Genomic DNA, 22,376 nt, shown 5'->3' with positions numbered 1-22,376 from the left:
TCCCTTTCCCTTCCTCTCCCCACAACAGACACCTTTTGAGGTAGGTGGGGCTGAGAGAGTTCAGAGACTAGCCCAAGGTCACTCAGCAGGCTTCAAGTGGAGGAGTAGGGAAACAAATCCGGTTCACCAGATTGGAGTCCACCACTCATGTGGAAGACTGGGGAATCAAACCTGGTTCTCCAGATTAGAGCCCAGCTCTCTTAACCACTACACCAAGCATATGATGCAATAAATCAGCTAGCCGTCAAAGCACCACAAGACTCTTTGTGGGAAAAGGTAAGTTGCAGTTGTAGGAAAAGAACTCTGCATATGTTGTGGCACTGTCCTTGGTTCTGGAGTGCTTACAGTACAGAACAAGGAGGATACTGAAACCCCACCATGGCGCATTGTATGCAGGGACGTCATTTAATGAGAACTCAAAAAACTTTTGTGTAAAAAAAAAGTTTATAATTTTTTAATAAAATTAAAAAAGTACACACACACATACACAGAACTACAGAAGTGAGAAGGATGATTTTACAAGTAATTCTAGCACAGATGATTTCATAGGAGAAACAACTTGCATCTTATCCGTTGCACCGGACTTACACCGGTTTAGATGACAAATGGATCCATCTTAACAGTTTGGTCATGGTCAACGGGCTAAGAGGATGACCCAGGATAGTTTTCTAAAGGGGAGTGCACCTGTGCACCCCAACCCGAGAATTTTGCAACAAGAGTCTGGAGCACGAAATAGCTGTATCTCACCCGCCTGCTTACTATCCTTCCAGATGAGAAGGCCAGAGAGCCAAACATCAATCTTTCACACATGCCTCCGCATGACAATTTGAGGATCTGGCCACCTTTATAATAAAACTGATTTTAAAAAAAAATTAGCTACACAAAACGAAGGCTTAAGCTTTGGGGACATGTTCATGATCAGCTGGAATCCGAAAAGAAGTCACAGTGCAATGAATTTTTAAAAAACGGGTATAAGGGCTTGCTATTCTTGAGAAACCAGATTGAGGTCGGCTATATGCCTTATGGTCGGCCTTCCGTGCGGACAGTTCCAAGGGTGCTCAATCTCGCCCATGTGGGTGACCAGTTTCTTCATCTCCTTGACATTCAGTGCTGTTCCAATCATGACCTAAGGAAAGGGGAGATTGAAATAGAAACACCCACCCACAAAACTTTATTCTGTTATCATCATCTTGCTGGACTGCCTGCATCATACCTTTGTATCCTGACTCCTTTCTTTACAACACCCCTCCCATCTTCTGACTGGGATTTAAGGACTCAGGGATCCTCATTCCTGCTTATATCTGATGAAGGGAGTTTTGATTCTCAAAACCTTATACCCTGGAAATTTTGTTGGTCTCTAAGATGCTACTGGACTTGATTCTATCTTAATTTTTACAGTGAAGAAGAGGAAGAAGAAGAAGAGTTGGATTTATATCCCCCCTTTCTCTCCTATAGGAGACTCAAAGGGGCTTACAATCTCCTTGCCCTTCCCCCTCCCCTCACAACAAACACCCTGTGAGGTGGGTGGGGCTGAGAGAGAGCTCCGAAGAACTGTGACTGGTCCAAGGTCACCCAGCTGGCTTGTGTTGGAGTGTACAGGCTGATCTGAATTCCCCAGTTCAGCCTCCACAGCTCAGGCGGCAGAGCAGGGAATCAAACCCGGTTCCTCCAGATTAGAGTACGCCTGCTCTTAACCACTATGCTACTGGTGTCATATGCTCAAACGCCTGAGAGTTATTTAAGCATCCTACAAATACAGGACAGAGACACAAGACACAGTACAGTCTATTCACACGCTGATACTAGTGCGATACTTACCGACTTCCTACACGCTCGGGAAGCAAACATCTGCCTCACTCGGGAAGGTCTGCACATCACACCCGGGGAATCGCTCAGCATGAAGATCAGCTCCTCTATATCTTGTGGGCCAAAAGTCCAGTTTTTACTTGTCGGTAATGAAACAAGCTTCACTCTTTGGGTTACAGGGGCTGGAGAGTTTAAAAGGATTGTTTTAATCAGAGGAAGGACATGTTGAACAAAGAAAACATACGAAAGGTTATAGGAAAACATTTTATCGCTTTGTTTCAGGATGGAAATGGGAATTTGGTGGCCAGGATGAGAGGGGGATTTGACACAGTTACTAAAAGGTTATTCTGCCTTGGATTCCTTTGATGGAGACATAGAAATAAAAGCCGCAACTGAAAATTAGATGGATGCAAACACCTAAACAAAACCCTTATACTGCATGTCAAAGTTTGCCTCCCGTTCAACCTTAAAACAACTGGGCAGAGACATACCCCCTTCATCAATCACGAAGTCAAATCCGTTTCTCCTGAAAATTTCCAGGTTTTCCACCAACACGCTCTCATTGACAGCAGTTAAGTTCAGGGTCTGAGGTCTGAAAAAGAAGGACCGTGAAAAAAATGCATCTATGTTCAAAATCTCACTGTACAACAACAGAAGGGTTAGCATAAATAGGCTTGACTAAGACAGCTTCCTTTCTCTGGGCATACTTTCACACAAGTTCATCCACCTCAGAAGGATTCATTAGCAGTCTTTAACACACTTCAGGGTGAATGATTTCCTAAGGAGCAGAAGGCGTAGGAGGTTAAGAGCTCATGTATCTAATCTGGAGGAACCGGGTTTGATTCCCCGCTCTGCCGCCTGAGCTGTGGAGGCTTATCTGGGGAATTCAGATTAGCTTGTACACTCCCACACACACCAGCTGGGTGACCTTGGGCTAGTCACAGCTTCTCGGAGCTCTCTCAGCCCCACCTACCTCACAGGGTGTTTGTTGTGAGGGGGGAAGGGCAAGGAGATTGTAAGCCCCTTTGAGTCTCCTACAGGAGAGAAAGGGGGGATATAAATCCAAACTCCTCCTCCTCCCCCCTTCTCCTCCTTCTCCTCCTCCTCCTCCTCCTCTTCTTCTTCTTCTTCTTCTTCTTCTTCTTCGAAGTTATCAACATGCACTCGTGGGACTATTCTGGGTTGGATCCAGACTACACTAGTCATTTCCATCTATTCTCTCTTCCTGTGGGAGAATCTGGTTTCTTGGTGGGAAGGGGGCTATCTGTTCCCACGGGTCTCCTAACTGTATTGGTCTCTTGCTCACTTCATGCTCTTCATCCACCCAGAGTATACTTACATGATCAGTTTCTGACCTTGCAAAACGGTATGCTGCTGCAACATCTCAAAATTGTACTTCTCGTCTGAAGCGTGCTGGTCAATGATGAAGAGGTCAGAGTTCAATTTGGCTATTATAAATCCTAAGTTGAACTGGCCGACAATGTCCATTTTTGCAAACATCTCTTTACTGTGTACAATTAAAATAAAGAAATAAACAGGTTAGGGTCTCACATACTGGGGCAAGATTTTCTTCTGCTGCTTAGGGGGAAATATTTTACACTGTAAAGAAATGATGACCCTCTAGACAAGAAAGAAGTATTGGAAAGGGAATATGTTTTTTCTGTGTGCTTTTCAAACACTTTATAGTACAGTGTGGTGTAGTGCTTTAAGTGCTGGGCTAGCATCTTGAAAACCCAGGTTCTAATCCCCACCCTGGCCGTAAAACTTGCTGGGTGACTCTGGGCCAGCCATACATGTTCAGCATCAAACATGGCGAGTATTTGGATGGGAGATCATCAAGAAATACCAGGGGGAAATGTGGAGGCAGGCAATGGCAAACCATCTTTGGTTTGAAAGCCTCATCAGAGATTGCCATAAGTCAATGGTTAAAAAAAAAGTTTTAAAAACACATCATAGTACATATAAATATTAACAATAATTTTAAGCAATAATTGCACATTATCATGTGAAAACACATAAGAGGCGCGATCTCAGTAGCCTTGCCACTAACCCTGGAAGGTAGGTCAGAAGTATTATTACCCACACTGATAATGGCAGACAGTGCGGGAAAAGTGTGCCTAAGATCACCTTAGAAAAAGGGAAGATTCAAGCTTGGGATTCCTGGCGCACAAATCATTCTCTTATCTGTTAAATCCACTGGCGTGTTTTCGAGCAAACCTTTGGCAGACAGAAAGGACAAAGCCCTTCGGGTTGCCATTGGTTTAGTTGCTCAGATATCAGAGGAACTGGACAGCCTATAGATACCACAGAACTAGAGACCACAGAACTAGAGTGCTAGGACTATGAGCAACATTAGTTAATTTAACTTTCATAGGTGTTGCTTATACACTACGGGTTCTCTCTGCAACAGTGGAGAGCATGCATCCTTAGCAACAATGGTTCAGAATCACCAAGTTATTTACGTAACGGAACCACTGAATCGACCCTGCAAATACCTTATTTCTTTTCTCAATTCGTCCTCTGCCGATTTATTTTCTCCAGGGCTAATCTTTGCCCGGAATTTCCTGTAATTCAGCTTTTCCACCTTCTTCTGTTGCCACTGGATTAGATTCTTCACCCTTCCCTTCAACGAACTCATAGAAAACTCCAGCGTCATGATTTTCTTCTCGATCTCCAAAGGCACGTCGTACTGTGACGAAGTGGCACAATTCTGTTCATCCCTCTCCTCTGACAAACTTCCTGTCTGTGACCGAGGTGGAGCGATCTTCCGACGCTTTGCGTCTGGGGACGGACAGTTAACCTCCTCAGTACACTCTTTGCTTTGGTTCAAGTCACATTCTGAGCTCCATGTTTGTCCACAAGTTTCAAGACTTTCCCTTGGAATTCCTCCTTTGGAACCATGGGGTTCGACATCAGGGGAACGGTCTGCACTTTCGCTACTGAAGCAACCGCCGAGCTCAGGAGTGTCCAAACCCACGTCCGATTCCGTAGAAGCACTGCTGCAGCCAGAGTCCGTCTCTTCTGCTAATGGCTTGACATTTCTTTGAGGAAACAGGGATGTGCTCAAATCCGTTTCAGATCCACTCCTGGATTTCCTTTCAGGAACAGTCTTCTTACCTGATGATCCTGAAACGCTAAAAAATGTCAGTAATTTCCTCTGCCCGGGGGAACGGTGCTGCTCGGCATTTTCAAAACTCTGAACTCTGGTCGCTGACTCTTGATGGAGAGAGAAAGACTCTCTGAGCTTGGCTACAGTCATTGCTTGCTTTGGATTTGGAGACAAGGAACTGTGCATTTTCAAGCCGGGTGCTTCGGTCTCATCTTGAATGTCCGGCGTAAAGTTTCCTAAGAAGGAAATAACAATTTTCAAGTATCATTTTTTTAAAATTAATTTGTAGGCATAAAACAAAACTCTGAAAAAGATTCAGAACATTTGGGAGAAAAACAGTAGTAAGGTATGAAAATGTATCTTTACATTTTTATGTGACCTGTCCTTCAAATAAGAAGAAGATGTAGAAGAGTTTGGATTTATACCCCAAGTTTCTCTGCTGTAAGGAGACTCAAAGTGGCTTACAAGCTCCTTTCCCTTCCTCTCCCCACAACAGACACCTTAAAGTGAGGTAGGTGGGCCTGAGAGAGGTCGGAGAGAACTGGGACTGGTCCAAGGTCACCCAGCAAGCTTCATGTGGAGGAGCAGGGAAACACATCTGGCTCACCAGATAAGCCTCTGCCACTCAGGTGGAGGAGTGGGGAATCAAACCTGGTTCTCCAGATTAGAATCCACCTGCTCTTAACCATTACACCACAATGGCTCTCAAAAGACCAAAGTACACTACTCTGAACTCCTTGAAAAAAGGCCACGATAAAAATGTACTAAGTAACTGCTATACCACAGTGGCTTAGTGTAACTCTTCTGTTCATTTGCAAAAGAAGATATACCTTTTTAAATCTGACGGCTTGCCAGTGGCAGCTTAAATACCCTAACAATTAGTCACATTAACTGTGTTCGAGCTGCTGAAAATGTCATCTAACAGGCCAATGGGGTCTAATAGAACTAAAACTGGAGTACTTCACCTAGTTAACTAGTTCGCAATGCAGGTTTGTTCAGAGTTTAAATATTAATAGGGAGGAACAGTTTGTGTCAATTTCTTCTGCTCTTCCTACCTTCAGCATCTGGCAACTTCCGGTTGACGACAAGCTTGTTAACGTCGCTACCAAACATTCCCATCAAAGAAGTTTTCAAAACAGCCAACAGAAGTCTTTCTTCCTGAAGCAGTATTTTCCTTTTGTCGGGTGTCACGTTGATGTCAATGCTTCCTGAAACACAGGAAAAGACGCTTTCATGTTCTTCTTTCCACTATAAAAAACCCTCTCATCTAAACACATGATTTTCTAACAGACAGGGCAGTCCTAGACAGTTGTACCCGGCTAAACCAAACCACTTTGATGGACTTAAATGTAAAGATGGTCCTCTGTGCAAGAACTGAGTCACATCACAACATTTACTAGGCAGACTATATTATATTCTGCAGCATAGATATGGACTCATTAACGTTTCCCCCAAAGAAGTATTGGTGACTCACCAGAATCTGCACATACGTTAAGAACAACAAAGGGATACTGGTGTCTATTGTACATGTGGTATACTTCATTCACAACTTTGGAAACCTGTCCAGAAAAAAAAAAGTACCACAATTGTAACAATTCAATCTTGGTAAAAAATATATATATTTGTCTGTTTTTCAACTTCTGGGACACTGAAAAAGGCAAGATCAAATAGAGCTTACTAAGGGGAGACCATACATTAGCTAACTTTTATGAACTAATTACTTTATTATGGAAAATCTTACTTTTGCTGGGTCGCATGGCCTCTGGTTAATAAAGAAGAACTGTCATCTCATGCATTGCTTGCTACTCGGCCTTGCGTGATCGCAACTTAGCGAAGCGGCTAGTGTTATGCTGTTTAAAGTTAATACGTGAACAAGAAACTTTACTGTAGTGCCCTTTCCCTTATCAATTATGTAACGGCCCCAGGTTTCTTAATTTTTAAGGAAACTTTTAATTTGAAAAATTAATCCCAGGTTTTAATCACATAAAAATAGTAAGCCTGTAATGAGTTAAGACAGACCTTCTAGCAACAGTATGTAAATACAGTAAAAAGTGCATGCAGATTGATCTCAGTGACAATGGGCTGTATCAACAGGAGTATCAAGGAATGTAATTGTACCTCTCTGTTCTGCATTGGTTAGACCTCACCTGGAATATTGTGTACAGTTCTGGGCACAATATTCAAGAAGGATATAGACAAGCTGGAACAGGTCCAGAGGAGGGCAACCAAAATGGTAAAAGGTCTGGAACCTGTGCCTTATCAGGAAAGACTTAGGGATCTGGGTACGTTTAGTTTGGTGAAGAGAAGGTGAAGAGGGGACATGATAGCCATGTTAAGATATTGGAAGGGATGTCCTGTTGGTGAGGGAGCAAGCTTGTTTTCTGCTGCTCCAGAGACTAGGACCAGGAGTCATGGGTTCAAGGTGCAGGAAAAGAGATTCCACCTCAACCTCAGGAAAAACTTCCTGACAGTCAGGGCTGTTCAACAGTGGAATGCACTCCCTTGGAGCATGGTGGAGTCTCCTTTTTTGAAAGTTTTTAAAGAGAAGCTAGATAGCCATCTGTCAGGAGTGCTTTGATTCTGTCTTCCTGCACTGCAGAGGGTTGGACTTGATGGCCCTTGGCGTCTCTTCAAACTCTATGATTCTATGATATATGGAATGCTTAAACCAGGCCCCTTCACTGTGCAGTGGGCTTATAGTGGGATCTCCCCATGTTTTTCTGTTTATACACAAGGAGGCAGCCCAGCCTGCAGCACAGTTTTCCATTCCCTGTAAGTATGATGAAACCAATCTACGGCTGTTATATTCCATATTACATTATACCAAATTTGAACAGATGGAATGTTGAAAGGCGAGCAGAGAATTCAGGCTGCAACATTCGTTCCAATGATCCACTTGCCCTTAAGATATGGGTGAATGTTGCAAGCGTGCATCCTCTGTCTTTCCACACTCCCTGAATGGAAAAGAAATGAATAAAAGCGATCAATACACCTAAGCCTCAGATTTTCTCATCCCTTAAAATGTGGTCCTCAACAGAGTTACGCTTTTTTATATCCACAGATTTAGAAGAGCGCCGCTCCGCTTAGAACTAAACTGCTAAAACATCTGCAAGTTATTCTGATATTGACGCTTGATAACTGCTGACTTACGTATAAGGACTGGCTAGCGTATCAGAAGAAGACAAGCCATACTCTTCATGGACAGCTTCACTAGCAGGTAGCTGAACGAAAGGAATCAAGCTTTGCAGCTGGGGGAAAAAAACAAAGCCATGGTTAGGAGAAGACTAAAAAAGTATTAGAAGAAGAGGAAGAGTTTGTATTTATACCCCCTCTTTCTCTCCTGCAAGGAGACTCAAGGTGGCTTACAAGCTCCTTTCCCTTCCTCTCCCCACAAAAGACACCCTGTGAGGTAGGTGGAGCTGAGAGAAGAACTGTGACTAGCCCAAGGTCACCCAGCAGGAATGTAGGAGTGCAGAAACACACCTGGTTCACCAGATAAGCCTCTGCCACTCAGGTGGAGGAGTGGGGATTCAAACCCGGTTCTCCAGATTAGAACCCACCTGCTCTTAACCACTACACCAGGGGTAGGGAACTTGCGGCTCTCCAGATGTTCAGGAACTACAATTCCCATCAGCCTCTGTCAGCATGGCCAATTGGCCATGCTGGTAGGGGCTCATGGGAATTGTAGTTCCTGAACATCTGGAGAGCTGCAGGTTCCCTACCCCTGCACTACACCATGCTGGCTCTCTTTACCTTCTGTATTTCTGATTCCTCTATCTGATCTCCTCTTATGCCATTTTATTCATTGTCCTTTATATGCCCATGCGATATATGACACTGGAGTTCTAGGACTGGAACTATGACTGTGTCATTTGGCACTGAAACCCCAGCCACAAGGAACCACTCTAGACTGGGGATGGGAAGGGGCATGTAAACTCCCACCCCGCATTGTTACCATAGTCAAAAAACCCCAGAGTTACCTTAGTTTATGGAGCTACACATATTGTGGCTGTCTCTTTTCCCTGCCTAACCAGCTTGGGAGATTTGGACCAACTGTGTAACAGAAGCTGAAATCCACCCCTAATCCAGATAGAGTTCCCATCAGTGGCTTTTAAAGACTGATTGCGACACACAAACACAAAACTGACAGCATGCAAAAAATCCTATACTAAAAGCCTATTTCTCTTTACAGTCACCATGTTCATTTAGATCAGGGGTAGGGAACCCGCGGCTCGAGAGCCGCATGCGGCTCTTCTGCCCTTGCACTGCGGTTCCACGAGCCGAGCCGCTGGCCCCATCCTTGCCCGCCCTGCAGGCAGCAGGGCGGGCGCACCAACTGCCTGTGGCCGGCCGCGGGCTTCCCCTCTTGCCTGCCCCGTTGGAGCGGGGCGGGTGCTTTCCTGGCAGCCGGTGAGGCCGAGCCACTGGCCTCATCCTTGCCCACCCTGCAGGCAGCAGGGCGGACACATCCATGCGATTCTCAGAATGAGCGGAGTAAAAGGTAAAAAAACCCCAATATATACAGTGTTATCTTTATTTTAAATGTCAAAAATTATTTGCGGCTCCAAGTGTTTTCTTTTCCCATGGAAAACGGGTCCAAATGGCTCTTTGAGTGTTAAAGGTTCCCTACCCCTGATTTAGATGATACAAGTTATAACCATTTCCCTCCAATAATCAAATCCATTTTCTGCAATCAGCAATACCTGCTTCTGTCCAAATATCGCCCCAATGTTTTCCTTTAAGGACAGACTCCCGCTGGTGCCCACCACAAGCTGTTTCTTGCCCTGGCCGACCTGATTGGTGCAGTTAATTCGAACGCCCGTTGAAATGATACAATACGCTTGCAACACCTGAACCATTTTTGCATACTCCTGGCAAAAATAAAAAGACAGAGTATTAGTTTCTAGTAATACATCTAGGTAAAGGTAAAAACAAGTCTGCTGTGTAAGTACATTACTGACCCATCTGGCACACCACAACATTTACTAGGCAGACTACGTTTATGAGGTGGTTTACCACTGCCTCCCACAGATGTCCACACTTTACCCCCAGCAAGCTGGGTAATCATTGTTCTGGCGTCAGAAAAATGGAAGGCTGAATCAACCTGTGAACTGGCTACCTGAAACTGATTACTGTCAAGACAAAACTTGGGTCGTGAACCCAGCTTTTGACTGTTGTACTGAAGTTTACCATGGGACTCCTATAAATCTAAGTAAGAGCCATTATAATGATGATGAAGAAGAAGAAGAGTAGTAGTAGTTTGGATTTATATCCCCCCTTTCTCTCCTGTAAGGAGATTCAAAGGGGCTTACAATCTCCTTTCCCTTCCCCACCCCACAACAGACACCTTGTGAGGTGGGTGGGGTTGAGAGAGCTCTGAAGAACTGTGACAAGCCCAAGGTCACCCAGCTGCCATGTGTTGGAGTGCACAAGCTAATCTGGTTCCCCAGATAAGCCTCCACAGCTCAAGTGGCAGAGTGGGGAATCAAACTCGGTTCTCCAGATTAGAGAGCACCTGCTGTTAACCACTACACCACGCTGGCTCTCTAAAAGGAAGGTTCTACTGAATATAATTTTTAAAATCTATTCATCTTCATCGCCAGTTCCACCCACATTGGATCACCTTTGCCTTCACCATTTACCAGCCCAACTGATTACCCAGAATGCTTCACACACCCAGAACACCATAACAAGAGTTAGTGTTCTGTACTGGTATAAAGAATGACCTGTGAACTATGAAGTGGGGAGCCTTAGCCATACCTTTTTTACGTTGCGCTGAAATTCTTTATGCCGTACTGGCAGGGTATAAAACAACTGCTGAATGCCAACGGTTGTCCCCTGCTGTCGAGGATAAGGGGCCCTGGAGGTGATTTTCCCGCCATGATCAAACACAAGACGTGTTCCAACCTTCGCAGACTTGTGGCAAGTCAAAATAGAAACATCGCTGGCGGGAATAATGAAATAAGTATATGTTATTAGTGAGGAATAAAAGCAAACAGTTTTTTCCTCCTGTTTCCTCTATGAATACACTTTATATTGCATGCAATATGCATGTAAGCACTCATACATGTGTGACACAGTATACTGATTGGAGCGTCTTCTCTACCCTGGCTGGGTGATCTTGGATCACTCGCAAATTCCCAACCTAACCTACCTCACAGGGTTGCTGTGAGGATATAATAACAAAGAAGAGAGTGATGTGCATTGCTTTGAACATTTCGCAGAAAGGGGATTGTGAATAAAGTAAATGCTACATGTGGCTCACAGAATGGCCATCCCCAATTGAGAACTGTTTCAACGAAAGCACAAAGAAGGGACTTCCGTTGGTAAAAAATTACCCAGTCATAAACCAAAATAACACTTGCCTTAATGCACACAGAGAGCTGAGGGCTTCACCTCGAAAGCCAAATGTTTCAACATGTATAAGATCGGAGAAGTCTTGTATCTTGGAAGTGAAATGCTTCAGAGCTGGAAAATAATATTTAGAATTGGAAAAACCACACCAAGCCCGAAAGGGGAGGGGCGGTCTAGTAATTTAATAAATAATAATAATAACAACAAATAAAATTAGAGCCTTACAAATCATTAAAGTAGAAGGTTTTTTATGCAAAATTTTACGTTACACTTCAAAGAAGAAGAAAAATCAGTAGCAATTCACTAATGTATCATTGCTTTATTTACTGGTCTTTAAAAGCTGTTTTAAGGTTATCTAAGGTTTAGGACACTACATATGTATTTCCTAGCATGTAAGTCAGGTTTTAAGGTTATCTAGGGTTTAGGACACTACGTATGTATTTCCTAGCATGTAAGTCAGTATTCTGAAGTTACTGACTATTCAGCAGGTCTGCAGCCTTAAAGGCAAGCGCATCTCACTGCACTACAATTCATAAAAGTGACTGATAAAGTTGAAAGCTCTAGAAAGAAATTATAGTTACACAGAAGAAGAAGAATGATGCTTGCAAGTAACAGTTAGCAACAGACAATACGAAGATAATAAAAAAAAGCAGTAGCATGAAGCCAACAGCAATCAGTAAAGGATCACAAACATCATACGAAGTACAGCGTCTGCCTTTCAGTTTCTAACAGATTTGCATGAATAAATCAAATTCAACGTACTCAAGCCTGCAAAGTTCTCTTCTTCCACACCACAGCCATTATCAGAAACTTCAATAAGTTCTGTCCCATATTCTTTAAGCTTCACTTCTACAAAGTTTAGAAAAATTGTAATGAATCAAAGACATTTCATGGAAAAGAAAACGACCAAGAAGTATCATGTTTTTGTAAACGGCTTAGAGCTCACAACGGCCCAATGCTGCTTACATGTATGCTTAAATTTCAAATTGCATGTTGTCTTTTTCTTGGTCAATATTGTTGTTTAAGTTTATCTATTTAAGTTTATTTACAGTCATAGATCAGATCAGAAAAGTATCAGCAAAATACACATTCCAGCAAACACCACAATAACCAAACTGCCCAGGATCAAAGTGAGCCCATTTAACCGTTAAAATGAGAGTATTAAAACCATACCAAAAAATCCAACTGAAATACAATATAACAAAACATTTCCTTGTAATAATATAGTTGTTTGGGTGCTGTGTGGTTTCCGGGATGTATGGCCGTGTTCTAGCAGCATTCTCTCCTGACGTTTCGCCTGCATCTGTGGCTGGCATCTTCAGAGGATCCTTCTTAGAAGGGTGTAGTTATGCTCAGGTTATAACTCTGTAACTTGGAACAATCTGTCAGTTAGATCCCACTGATTAAAATAGGAAGCATGTCACTGGGGATTTTAGCCAAATAGGCAAACACTGGGTCATTACTGATGATGTCACATCATGACGTTTACTAGATTATGTTTACAGGCTAGTTTGCCACTGCTTTCCCCAGTCATCTACACTTTTCCTCCACCAAACTGGGAACTCATTTTACCAAACTCAGAAGGATAGTAAGCTGAGTCAATCTTGAGCCAGCTAACTGAAACCAACTTCTGTTGGAATCAAACTAAGGTTGCAAGCAGAGCTTTTGACTGCAATGCTGCATCTTACCAGCCTGCACCACAAGGCTCTTAGTTAACCAAACATATGAGCACAAATTCCCTAAAATATAATTTGAATCTTTGATTGAATTGGAACTAGCAAAATGAGCACATACAGTTTGGGTGAGCAACAAGAGATTGCTAACATGGAAATAGTGCGTGAAAAACAATTATTGTGTATAACAACAAATAGCCACCCTTTATTAGATTTTTTTCCTTGAAATTTAGCCAGAATAATGGCAGATTCTTTCACACTGAATTTCTAATTCTCTGGCCAATCCTTTTTAATTTCATGATAAACAGAATTTTTAGACTATTTGATGGAAAGTGTCCTTTGAAAGCATCCCCATAGGGCCCTCTGCAACTCTTGTATGAATTTTTTCAGGAAAACTACTCTGCAAGAACTTACCTGCAAAGATGTTCCACGTCAACAGGGAACCACTGTATTCCTCATTAGCCAGCAGACTAAAGTTTAAGGTGAGGTGGAGGGAACATAATAGTAGCGATATCGTGGCAGTGATTAGAGTCAGTAATGAGGGCACAAAATAACAGAAGGGTTAAGGGGTAAGTTATGATAAGTTTTAACGTCGGCACATCAACAGTTCAGAATGACTGATTCTCTAAAACTGCGATGAGATACCTGAAATCCGCCGGATCCCGTAAGACATCTCGGGTGACAAGAAGAGCCTGTAACGAAATATAGAGAGAGGTTTAGCTATGCGAGAGTAGACCGCGGAGACGGAGGTCTTCTGAAGAGTTAACGTGCTGATGTCGGAAAAGACAAAGAGGGAAAAGGGGGAACTGGATGCGAGAGGGCGGGTTGTGAATACGAGTGTTGTGAGAAGGGAAATGCTGGGTGTTCACCTCACTTTCTGGGCCGCAGCTGTACCCAGCGGTGCTCCCGGTGACCCTCCCCAGCGCCCGAGAAGGGAGGCGGCGCTCAGGTCTGGCTTCTCATTCCCGAAAGCAGATTCTTCACGAGGTTACATTTTCTCGGAGCCCCTCTGCTGCGCCTCGAGCCGGCGCTGGATTCCGCCCCTCTCCGACTGAGGAAGGTGGGGGGGGGGGGGGGTGGGTGGGTGGGAGGGGGGGAGGGTGGGGGGGGGGAGGGGGGGAGGGGGGGGGGGGTGGGGGGGGGGGGGGGTGGGGGGGGGGGGGGGAGGGGGGGGGGGGGGGTGGGGGGGGGGGGGGGTGGGGGGGGGGGGGGGTGGGGGGGGGGGGGGGTGGGGGGGGGGGGGGGTGGGGGGGGGGGGGGGTGGGGGGGGGGGGGGGTGGGGGGGGGGGGGGGTGGGGGGGGGGGGGGGTGGGGGGGGGGGGGGGTGGGGGGGGGGGGGGGTGGGTGTGGGTTGTGGGGGGGTGTGGGGGGGGGGGGGGGTGGGGGTGGGGGGGGGTTTGGGGGGGGGGGGGTGGGGGGGGGGGGGGGGGGGGGGGGGGGGGGGTGGGGGGGGGGGGGGGCCTTTCCTACTATCAGATCCTCTGAAGATACTTAACCACAGATGCCGGTGATAACGTCAGGAAAAACTGCTGCTAGAACTATGGCCATATATTTCTAATCTACACAGCACCCAAGTGATTCTGGCCGTGAAAGCCTTCGACAATACAATATAGTTGTTTATTGCTTCCGTTTTGCTTTTTATTTGGGAAACAAAAGAAGTTTCCCTCTTCTTATAGTATTTTCTTTCCTTCTTTCAACCCCTCTGTTCTTAGACCAAAATCTTTAATAATAAAACCATAAAACTTAAATAAGATCCATACATAAAAAATACTTTATTTTGACTCTTTTCTGCAGCCACTAACAGATGAGCAACAAAAATAAGTACGAGGGCCAAAGTCCTCTAACAGGAATTGATCCTTTTGCTCTAAAGAAACACAGACCATTTATTAAAACATGGTACAATTGGTTGGGACACATGAGGGCACGGCAAAAGAATATGTACCAAGGAGTCCATTGATTAAAGGGGCAGGGACACAGTCTGTCTGAAAAAGTGGTCTTTGGTAGATGACCCAGCAAAACCATTGAAAAAGGGTAACTAAATCTTGCATGCATAAAGGTTCTACATAACTTTAAAGTAACCAGAGAGTCCAAATAGGGAGGAAGATTGCCCTTAGACAGAAGGTTTAGGGCAAATGGAGAACATGACCCCTGAGCATCAAAATGAGTGTAGCTCTTTATCACTAGCACAGAATCAATTTGGCCACGTGTTTTTTACACTGGCCAACAGGAAAAGAATTTATTTTATTTATTTCATTGGATTTCATAGACCGCCTCATCCCTGGAGGGGATCTAGGCGGTTCACAACACAAAGACAAAATAACGCCCAATACATTACTTAAATACCTCTAAAAACATTAAAATCAGCATGCAGCATAACATCCCCATCTTAGCGGCACCCGGTCTTAAGGCTGGGAGGGACTGGCAGCGCCCCAGATGGAACTAATATAGGGATGAGCCTGTGGAGGGCCTCACAAGGGGGCAGCCGATCCGCGGCCGGCCTCACCAAAAGCCCGGCGGAACAACTCAGTTTTACAGGCCCTATGGAACTCGCCAAGATCCCGCAGGGCCCGGACAGCTGGAGGAAGAGTGTTCCACCAGGCAGGGGCCAGGGCCATAAAGGCCCTGACCCGGGTAGAGGCCAGCCACATCATTGAAGGGCTGGGGACTTCCAGGAGCTCCACCGACGCAGAACGTAGCGGTCTAATAGGGACAAATGATTAGGAATGACAAATGATCACCTGGAGCCAGGAAGCCTTACAGAGGCCTTGAGCGTTATCCTTACCAAGCTTCCTTCCAGGGCCTCAAAGAATAAACGGAACTAGCATTTAAAAGCATGTACCAAGGCACAAGCTTTGACTGAGCTAAGTCCAAACTCATAATGAAAGTCCACCTTTTTCCTTCTGTGAAAACTCCCCACAAAAGCAAAGCCAGATAAAAAAGGCCAACAGGGCTGCTTAGATGCCATAAGAAAAACAACAGAGCTTGCTTACCAACACTGGTCGCACCAGAATCGAGGCTGTTTTCCACCAGCTCTTTCACCGCAGTACTCAAATTCAGCACCACTTGCCCTGAGCAGATCTGGTGAACCGATTTACGGTCTATTGGCTTGATCCCTTTAGCAGACTGCGCGCTTCAAATGAAAACACCACAAAGGGTCAGATATTTAACGTATCTGTCTTTCGGAGATTCCATACAAACTTAGTTGGGGCAATGAGCAGGATGCTATCATTCCACCCACACTGTGACGCATTCAGGGTGTGCAACCTGCGGCTCTCCAGATGTTCATGGACTACAATTGGCCATGGTGGCAGGGGCTGATGGGAATTGTAGTCCATGAACATCTGGAGAGCTGCAGGTTGCAGACCCTGCAGCTAGCATAAGAAACCTTCCATTGGCAGAGGAGCCCTTTACAGCTACATGTGGTTCCTTGAGCCACCAAAAACTACAGCCAGTTGGTTCACGGGGTGACTTGGATGACGCAGGCTAGCCAGATTTCATCAGAGCTTCTAAACTCAGCAAGGTCAGCCCTGAGTAGTACATGAATGGCAGACCATCAAGGAAGTCTACAGTGACTATGCAAAGGCAGGCAATGCCAAATCATCTCAGGCTATCTCTTCCCTTGGAAACCTTACGCGGTTGCCATAAGTCGAATTTTGACTTGACAGTGCTTGCTACCACCACCAGCGGAATGATGTGATACTATCCCACCCTGAATTATTCATGAGTCGGCGCTGATGTTTAACCAAAAGTATCTTCACAACTGAATAGGATTCATAAAGATTAATGCAAGAAGGCAACCAGAACTGGCCCAAGTGCCAGTCCAGAACTTTATCAAGCGTGGTTCTGGTGGGTTTCCCGGACTGTATGGCCGTGGTCTGGTGGATCTTGTTCCTAACGTTTCGCCTGCATCTGTGGCTGGCATCTTCAGAGGTGTATCACAGAGAGAAGTCTGCTGCACACTGTGTAACAGTGTGTAACTGGAGTGTAACAGACTTCCCCCTGTGATACACCTCTGAAGATGCCAGCCACAGATGCAGGCGAAACATTAGGAATCCACCAGACCATGGCCACACAGCCCGGAAAACCAACCAGAACCAGTTGAATCCGACCATGAAAGCCTTCGACAATACATTTATCAAGCATGGTTCCCACAAAAGGAGAATCACGGAGCACATTAGTAAATCTTCAATCAGGCCAAGACAAATAGAACCAAACATTGCAGAAATTGTAGCTCTGCTTAGGAGTGCAATCCTGTGAACATTTTTTAGAAGTCACATTAAACACAGTGGACTTATTTCAGAGTGGACATGCTTTACTTATCCATGCTTCGTTTGAAGGGATGTACTAAAACAAATGTAACATGACCCATTGGTAACAATGGGAGATTACGGAATGGCTACTGGATATAATAGGAGCCTGGAATGCCAGTGATCTTGCATGGGCTCCACTTAAATTGACAACCACACACCAAATTTGCAATGACAATATGGAACAGATTTAGAATGACAGTCTCTGGGCCCAAAAAAGACTATGCTGGGATTGGAATGACACCCATGACACCCTCAGAAGTAGACTGACAGTGCCTGGAAGTGGCATAAGTGTTCTGCAACTGGAATGACACCCCCAGTGTGGAATGACAGTCCTTGGGACCAGATAAAAACTCTGGGCCTGGAACAATGGTCCCCGGGGCTGGAAACGGTGGTCTTGGACTGGAATGACAGCCCCTGGGAGAAGGGAAAGAGTGAAGGAAGGGAGAGACACCCCCCCCCCCCGAATGGAATGATGGTCTCTGCACAAGTGTTCTACAACTGGAATAACAGTGCCCACAGGGACGATCTCTCCCACTTCTTGGTTTATGTTTTTATGGTAATCTGATCCCTGTCATTCCTCTCATTGTCATAGGAAAAGGAATAATGGATGATTGGGGATGTTATTACAAGCTGAACAAGGTTATTATAACCCTTACAATCTGTAGAGGCATGTTAAGGGTGGGGGGGTTGTTTTATCCTAGGGTTACATGTTTATACCTGCTGTTTCATATGTGTGTGAGCCACCCTGAACCTGGCTATGGTCAGGAATGGGAGAGGTATAAATGCAATTTAAAAAACAACCAGTGTCCTGGAACTGGAAAGATAACCTCTAGAGTGGAATGGTGATCCCTGGAACCAGATTAACTGCTCTGGGCATTGCCATCCCAAAGCAAGAACTGCAATTCCATGTGGACTCCTGGCATTCCAAAGCAACGATTCCGTTCCTGAGGGGCATCATTTCAAATTGCAGGAGGAAAAAAATCGCGTTTAGCCAAAAAAAGAGGCGGGAATTGCCACCCTCCCCGCTATTGGAGACATTTTTAAAAATGCAAATATATGCAAAGTAGCACCCTGGCCTTTTGCACCCACGTCCCCTCTCCCCACACACACAAAAGCCTTCCTCTGGCAAACAAACAGATAAAGCGCGGGGGTCGCCTCACCCAGAGAGCTCTCCCGCCTCCATGAAGCCCCCCACTGACTGACAGAGACCCGCCTCAAACTTTCGCACCTCAGAGGGCATGCGCAGCGCACTGCCCTCTGGGTAACCACACTTCCCCTGTCCCGTCGCTGCCTAAAGGACACCGGGCTGTCGAGCCCCCTCGCCCGGTCATTGGCCAGCAGTCTCCTCCAATCGGAGGCGAGGGGCTGATTTATTTATTTAATTCCGGCCGCGTGAGAACTGTCACGGTACACTTGGACGGGCGGTCCCTCCCTTCGGCCAATGGGAGTCGGGGTTCAGGCGAGGTCCCGCCTCCCGGGTCGGCTGGAACCAATGAGGGCGGGCAACGTCCCGCCGTGGCAGCCAATCGGTCACCTGGGCCGGGCGGAGGCGGGAGTGAGAACAGCGTTCGTCCAATGGGGTGGGCGCGAGCGGCCCTAGAGAGGTAAAGTCTAGTGACTAGTCAGTGACCGAGAGAGGAGAGGAGTAGCGGCCCGCCGTGCCTTTCGGCCACGATGCCCATGTATAAGGTGAGACCCTGTCAAGGGGGTCCCGACTCGGCTGTGCTGGCCGACCACCTCCCCGCTTGCATGTACCGGGTGCGCAGCGTGCACCAGCACGCCCAGGGCGGCGTCAACGGCGCCGCCGCCACCACAGCCTCCTCCTCCTCGCCTCAGGTACGAGCCGGTTGAAGGAGCCTCCGAAAGAGGCGCCACGATGAGGGAGACCCCGGGGGGGGGGCAACGGGGACACGGGGCCCGATCGTGGAAGGGGAAAGCGCAACCGCGGTTGGGCCCATGAGGACTCGGGACTGGGCTTACTGACGGCTTCGCGCATGCGCGACAAAAGGACTGGCGCCCTCAGGGTTGACCACGTGGTTGGGAGGACTCGCGCCACAGGCGTTTTAAATACTCTGCTTCTTTTCAGGGGTTGCCACCGTCCAGGTGCGGCCTGGAGATCCGGAACTGATCCTTAGAGCAGTGATTCCCAACCTATGCCCCTTGGCAACCCATTTCCTTAAAACTGCACTCCCTATATTAGCAAACCTGTAATGTAGGTTTTTTTTCAGTGGAGCCCCAAACACTCTGGCATGTATATGTGTATCCCAGGTTGGGAACCATTGCACTAGGATGCTTTGAAGGGGGTGCTTTGTGGCATAGTGCCCTGCTTGGGTCCCTTGGCTCTCGAATTCCCACCCCCAAATAGGGTTGCGAGCTCTGGGTTGGGAAATTACTGGAGATTTGGGGGGTGAGCCGGACGGGGTTTAGCGAAAACATCAGCAGGGTATGATGCAATGGAATCCACTTCCCAAAGCAGCCGTTTCATCTGTCCGCTGGAGATTGGTTGTAATTCCAGGGGATTTCCAGACCCCACCTGGAGTTCTCCAGGAATCTCCAATCCCAGTAGTGGTAGCCCTAAAATGCTATAATCCCAGTCAAAGTTATCTTCTGTTTTATTTTAAAAAACACAAAATTCTATTCTGCTTTTCCACCATGCCCAAGGCGGTTTACAAAACAAATCAAGACTGTTTTTTATGCCAATTGCTTCCTTGTACTGTTCCCAAACTCTGCCACCACACAGCAATGGATTGAACATCCCTGTTTTTGTATCCACCAGACGATCCACCAGACGATTGTTCTGGTTGAAAGATACAAAAACAAACATCGTCTGTTTTTGTATCTTTCAACCAGAACAATAAAACTGCTAAGTGAGCTGTACCTTCCATTTCAGGATGAGGTTGATCCGTCGCTTCAGGCCCTCGAATCCCGCCAAGAGGAGATCTTGAAACGCCTGTATGAGTTGAAAGCAGCAGTGGATGGGCTGTCGAAGATGATTCAGACACCAGACGCCGACTTTGATGTAACAAACATCATCCAGGCGGATGACCATGTACCATTAAGTGCCAGTGCAGCTGACCTGGATGCTTTACTCGGAAAGGCAAGTCCTGATGAACCTCGTGTTGAGAGGACCATTTCTGTCTAGCTAGCGGTCCACTAATGTAAAGTTTTTCATGATCAGGCTCTTAGCGATCTTGCCCAAATCTGACACATAGTCATATTTTGATGTCTGGGAAGTCCTAAAAGCATGATTGTGGCTTCAACTAACTTTGTCTATTTTCTGATGCTTTTGATGCAGGACTACGGTGCTCTGAAGGATATTGTGATCAATGCAAACCCATCGCTACCTCCGCTGTCGTTGTTAGTCCTCCACAGCCTGCTGTGCGAGCGCTACAAGGTATTATCTGCCATTCACACGCACTCGTCCGTGAAGTTTGTGCCAGAGCACTTCCTGAAATGCTTTGGTGAGCAGACGAAGAAGCAGTCGCGTCACGAATACCAGTTGGGCTTTACGCTGATTTGGAAAGATGGTAAGTATAGCGTATTAGTTTCTCGTAACTGCTAGAACAGCTAAAATTAGGTGGTGTGAAATCTACTGAAAGTGTCCTTAATGTAGGCCCTGGAAGATGCAACTCCCGCACTGCTGGTAGAACCTTTTCTGTGCTTTCCACATCAGAGAACTTCCTTACATAATGCTGCATTTGTTGGCTTGGATGGTGACACGGGCTTAATCCCAGTTACCAGTGGTGGAAGGAAAGGGCCAGGCCAAGCATCTCTGATCATCCCTGTGTCACACATGTACAAGATTGTGCTCTCTTTCCTTCTGAAGGCAAGGAGAAGGCAGACTGTGCGCAAGTAGTTTGGGAGAAGTTAAACCCAAGTCGTATTCCTGCACACGGGCCAACCTTTAGTGGGTACATGAGAGATGGCCTCTTGAATTGTAGCTCAGAGGCTTTGAAGTTACCTGGGATATAAATAAAACAATTCTGCCTAGAAACTTCGGGCCACTCTTAAATCTACTTGGCTGCCCTTGGACCTGCATCATAATCTGCATTTTGTTGGTCAGTGGGTGAGAAGTTGTGTCTTAATTCTGCACACCCACGCTTCTCCATTCTTATTGATTGATTGATTGATTGATTGATTGATTGATTGATTGATTGATTGATTGATTGATTGAATTTGTAGACCGCCCCATCCCCGAGGGGCTCTGGGCGGTGCACAACAATATTAATTACAATCAGTAAAATTATTAAACCAATAAAATCTATTAAAAGCAGCGGTCAATACAAGATTAGATAATCAGTGTATAGAGACAACTAAATATAGCATTAGTAAATTTATACTTTCCAAGCAACTCCTTGGTTGCTTTATTGTAAACTGTTTTGAGAAGGATAGGCTATGAAACTAGACAGGTTTTTAAGTAACTAAGAGATTATATTCTATAGATTTGGTGTTTTGAATGGGCTGTAAATGTGTCATGGCACACACTTTTAACAGACTGCTGCCTTATCTAAAACTAATGCATGTTTATAATTTCAGTACAGAAGCCCCAGATGAAATTCAGCGTTCAAACCATGTGTCCCATCGAAGGAGAAGGAAACATTGCTAGATTCTTGTTTTCTTTACTCGGGCAAAAGCACAATGCCGTGACAGCCACCCTGATAGACAGCTGGGTAGATACGGCCATCTTCCAGTTGAAAGAAGGGAGCAGCAAAGAAAGAGCCGCGGTTCTTCGATCCATGAATTCGGCCCTCGGCAAGACACCCTGGCTTGTGGGAAGTGAACTTACCGTAGCAGACGTCGTGGCCTGGTGCGCACTGCAGCAGATGGAAAGCACCAATGCCGTCCCCGCCAACCTGCAGAAATGGCTCAAGTCTTGTGAGAATCTAGCGCCTTTTAACTCCGCTCTCAAACTGCTGAAATAAACGTGCCGTCTCTATAAAGGAAAAGGCTGAACGTTCTCTTTCAGCTTATGACTGTGACCTCGACTGTAACACTTGTTGCGTGAATAAAATTTTAAATCTCTCTAAAAGGTCACAGGCCAATAAAAAGAATGGAATTAGCTTTTGGTGGTGGTCCCTTTGAAGCTAATTTGTCGCTGCTAACAGAGAGGAGCTGGGGGCTGGG

General features: G+C 45.9%; 2 protein-coding genes across 3 annotated transcripts; one reads left to right on the top strand and one right to left on the bottom strand.

Moving 5' to 3' along the window:
- Positions 1-150: 150 nt before the first annotated feature.
- On the bottom strand, positions 151-18,510 carry PMS2 (PMS1 homolog 2, mismatch repair system component). The gene is given in 15 exon segments (XM_048495218.1): positions 151-1,126; positions 1,819-1,988; positions 2,298-2,398; positions 3,146-3,313; positions 4,302-5,151; positions 5,971-6,123; positions 6,390-6,474; positions 6,657-6,765; positions 8,066-8,163; positions 9,619-9,786; positions 10,676-10,859; positions 11,281-11,383; positions 12,032-12,118; positions 15,933-16,072; positions 18,413-18,510. Coding segments are annotated over 15 exon segments (2,640 nt in total). The 5' UTR covers positions 18,493-18,510; the 3' UTR covers positions 151-982.
- A 314-nt stretch (positions 18,511-18,824) lies between these two features.
- Positions 18,825-22,311, top strand: AIMP2 (aminoacyl tRNA synthetase complex interacting multifunctional protein 2). 2 transcript variants are annotated; one of them, XM_048493709.1, is made up of 4 exons: positions 18,825-18,941; positions 20,143-20,349; positions 20,548-20,779; positions 21,789-22,311. In XM_048493709.1, exons 1-4 carry the CDS (start codon positions 18,927-18,929, stop codon positions 22,172-22,174), a joined length of 840 nt encoding a protein of 279 aa, XP_048349666.1. In that variant the 5' UTR covers positions 18,825-18,926; the 3' UTR covers positions 22,175-22,311. The 2 variants fall into 2 exon arrangements, with proteins under 2 accessions (XP_048349666.1, XP_048349664.1); XM_048493707.1 differs by having other exon boundaries at positions 18,829-19,088.
- Positions 22,312-22,376: the final 65 nt, after the last annotated feature.

This window comes from Sphaerodactylus townsendi, linkage group LG04 (assembly GCF_021028975.2).
Source record: "Sphaerodactylus townsendi isolate TG3544 linkage group LG04, MPM_Stown_v2.3, whole genome shotgun sequence".
In the NCBI taxonomy this organism is placed as follows: domain Eukaryota; kingdom Metazoa; phylum Chordata; class Lepidosauria; order Squamata; family Sphaerodactylidae; genus Sphaerodactylus; species Sphaerodactylus townsendi.
This window is presented reverse-complemented; position numbering and strand designations above follow the sequence as displayed.

Bases quoted from the DNA above. Each gene is read 5' to 3' on its own strand.
- AIMP2 (XM_048493707.1), top strand. From the start codon at position 18,927: ATGCCCATGTATAAGGTGAGACCCTGTCAAGGGGGTCCCGACTCGGCT. The intron at 19,089-20,142 runs GTACGAGCCGGT...CTTCCATTTCAG, and splicing joins CCTCCTCCTCCTCGCCTCAG to GATGAGGTTGATCCGTCGCT. The intron at 20,350-20,547 runs GCAAGTCCTGAT...CTTTTGATGCAG, and splicing joins TGGATGCTTTACTCGGAAAG to GACTACGGTGCTCTGAAGGA.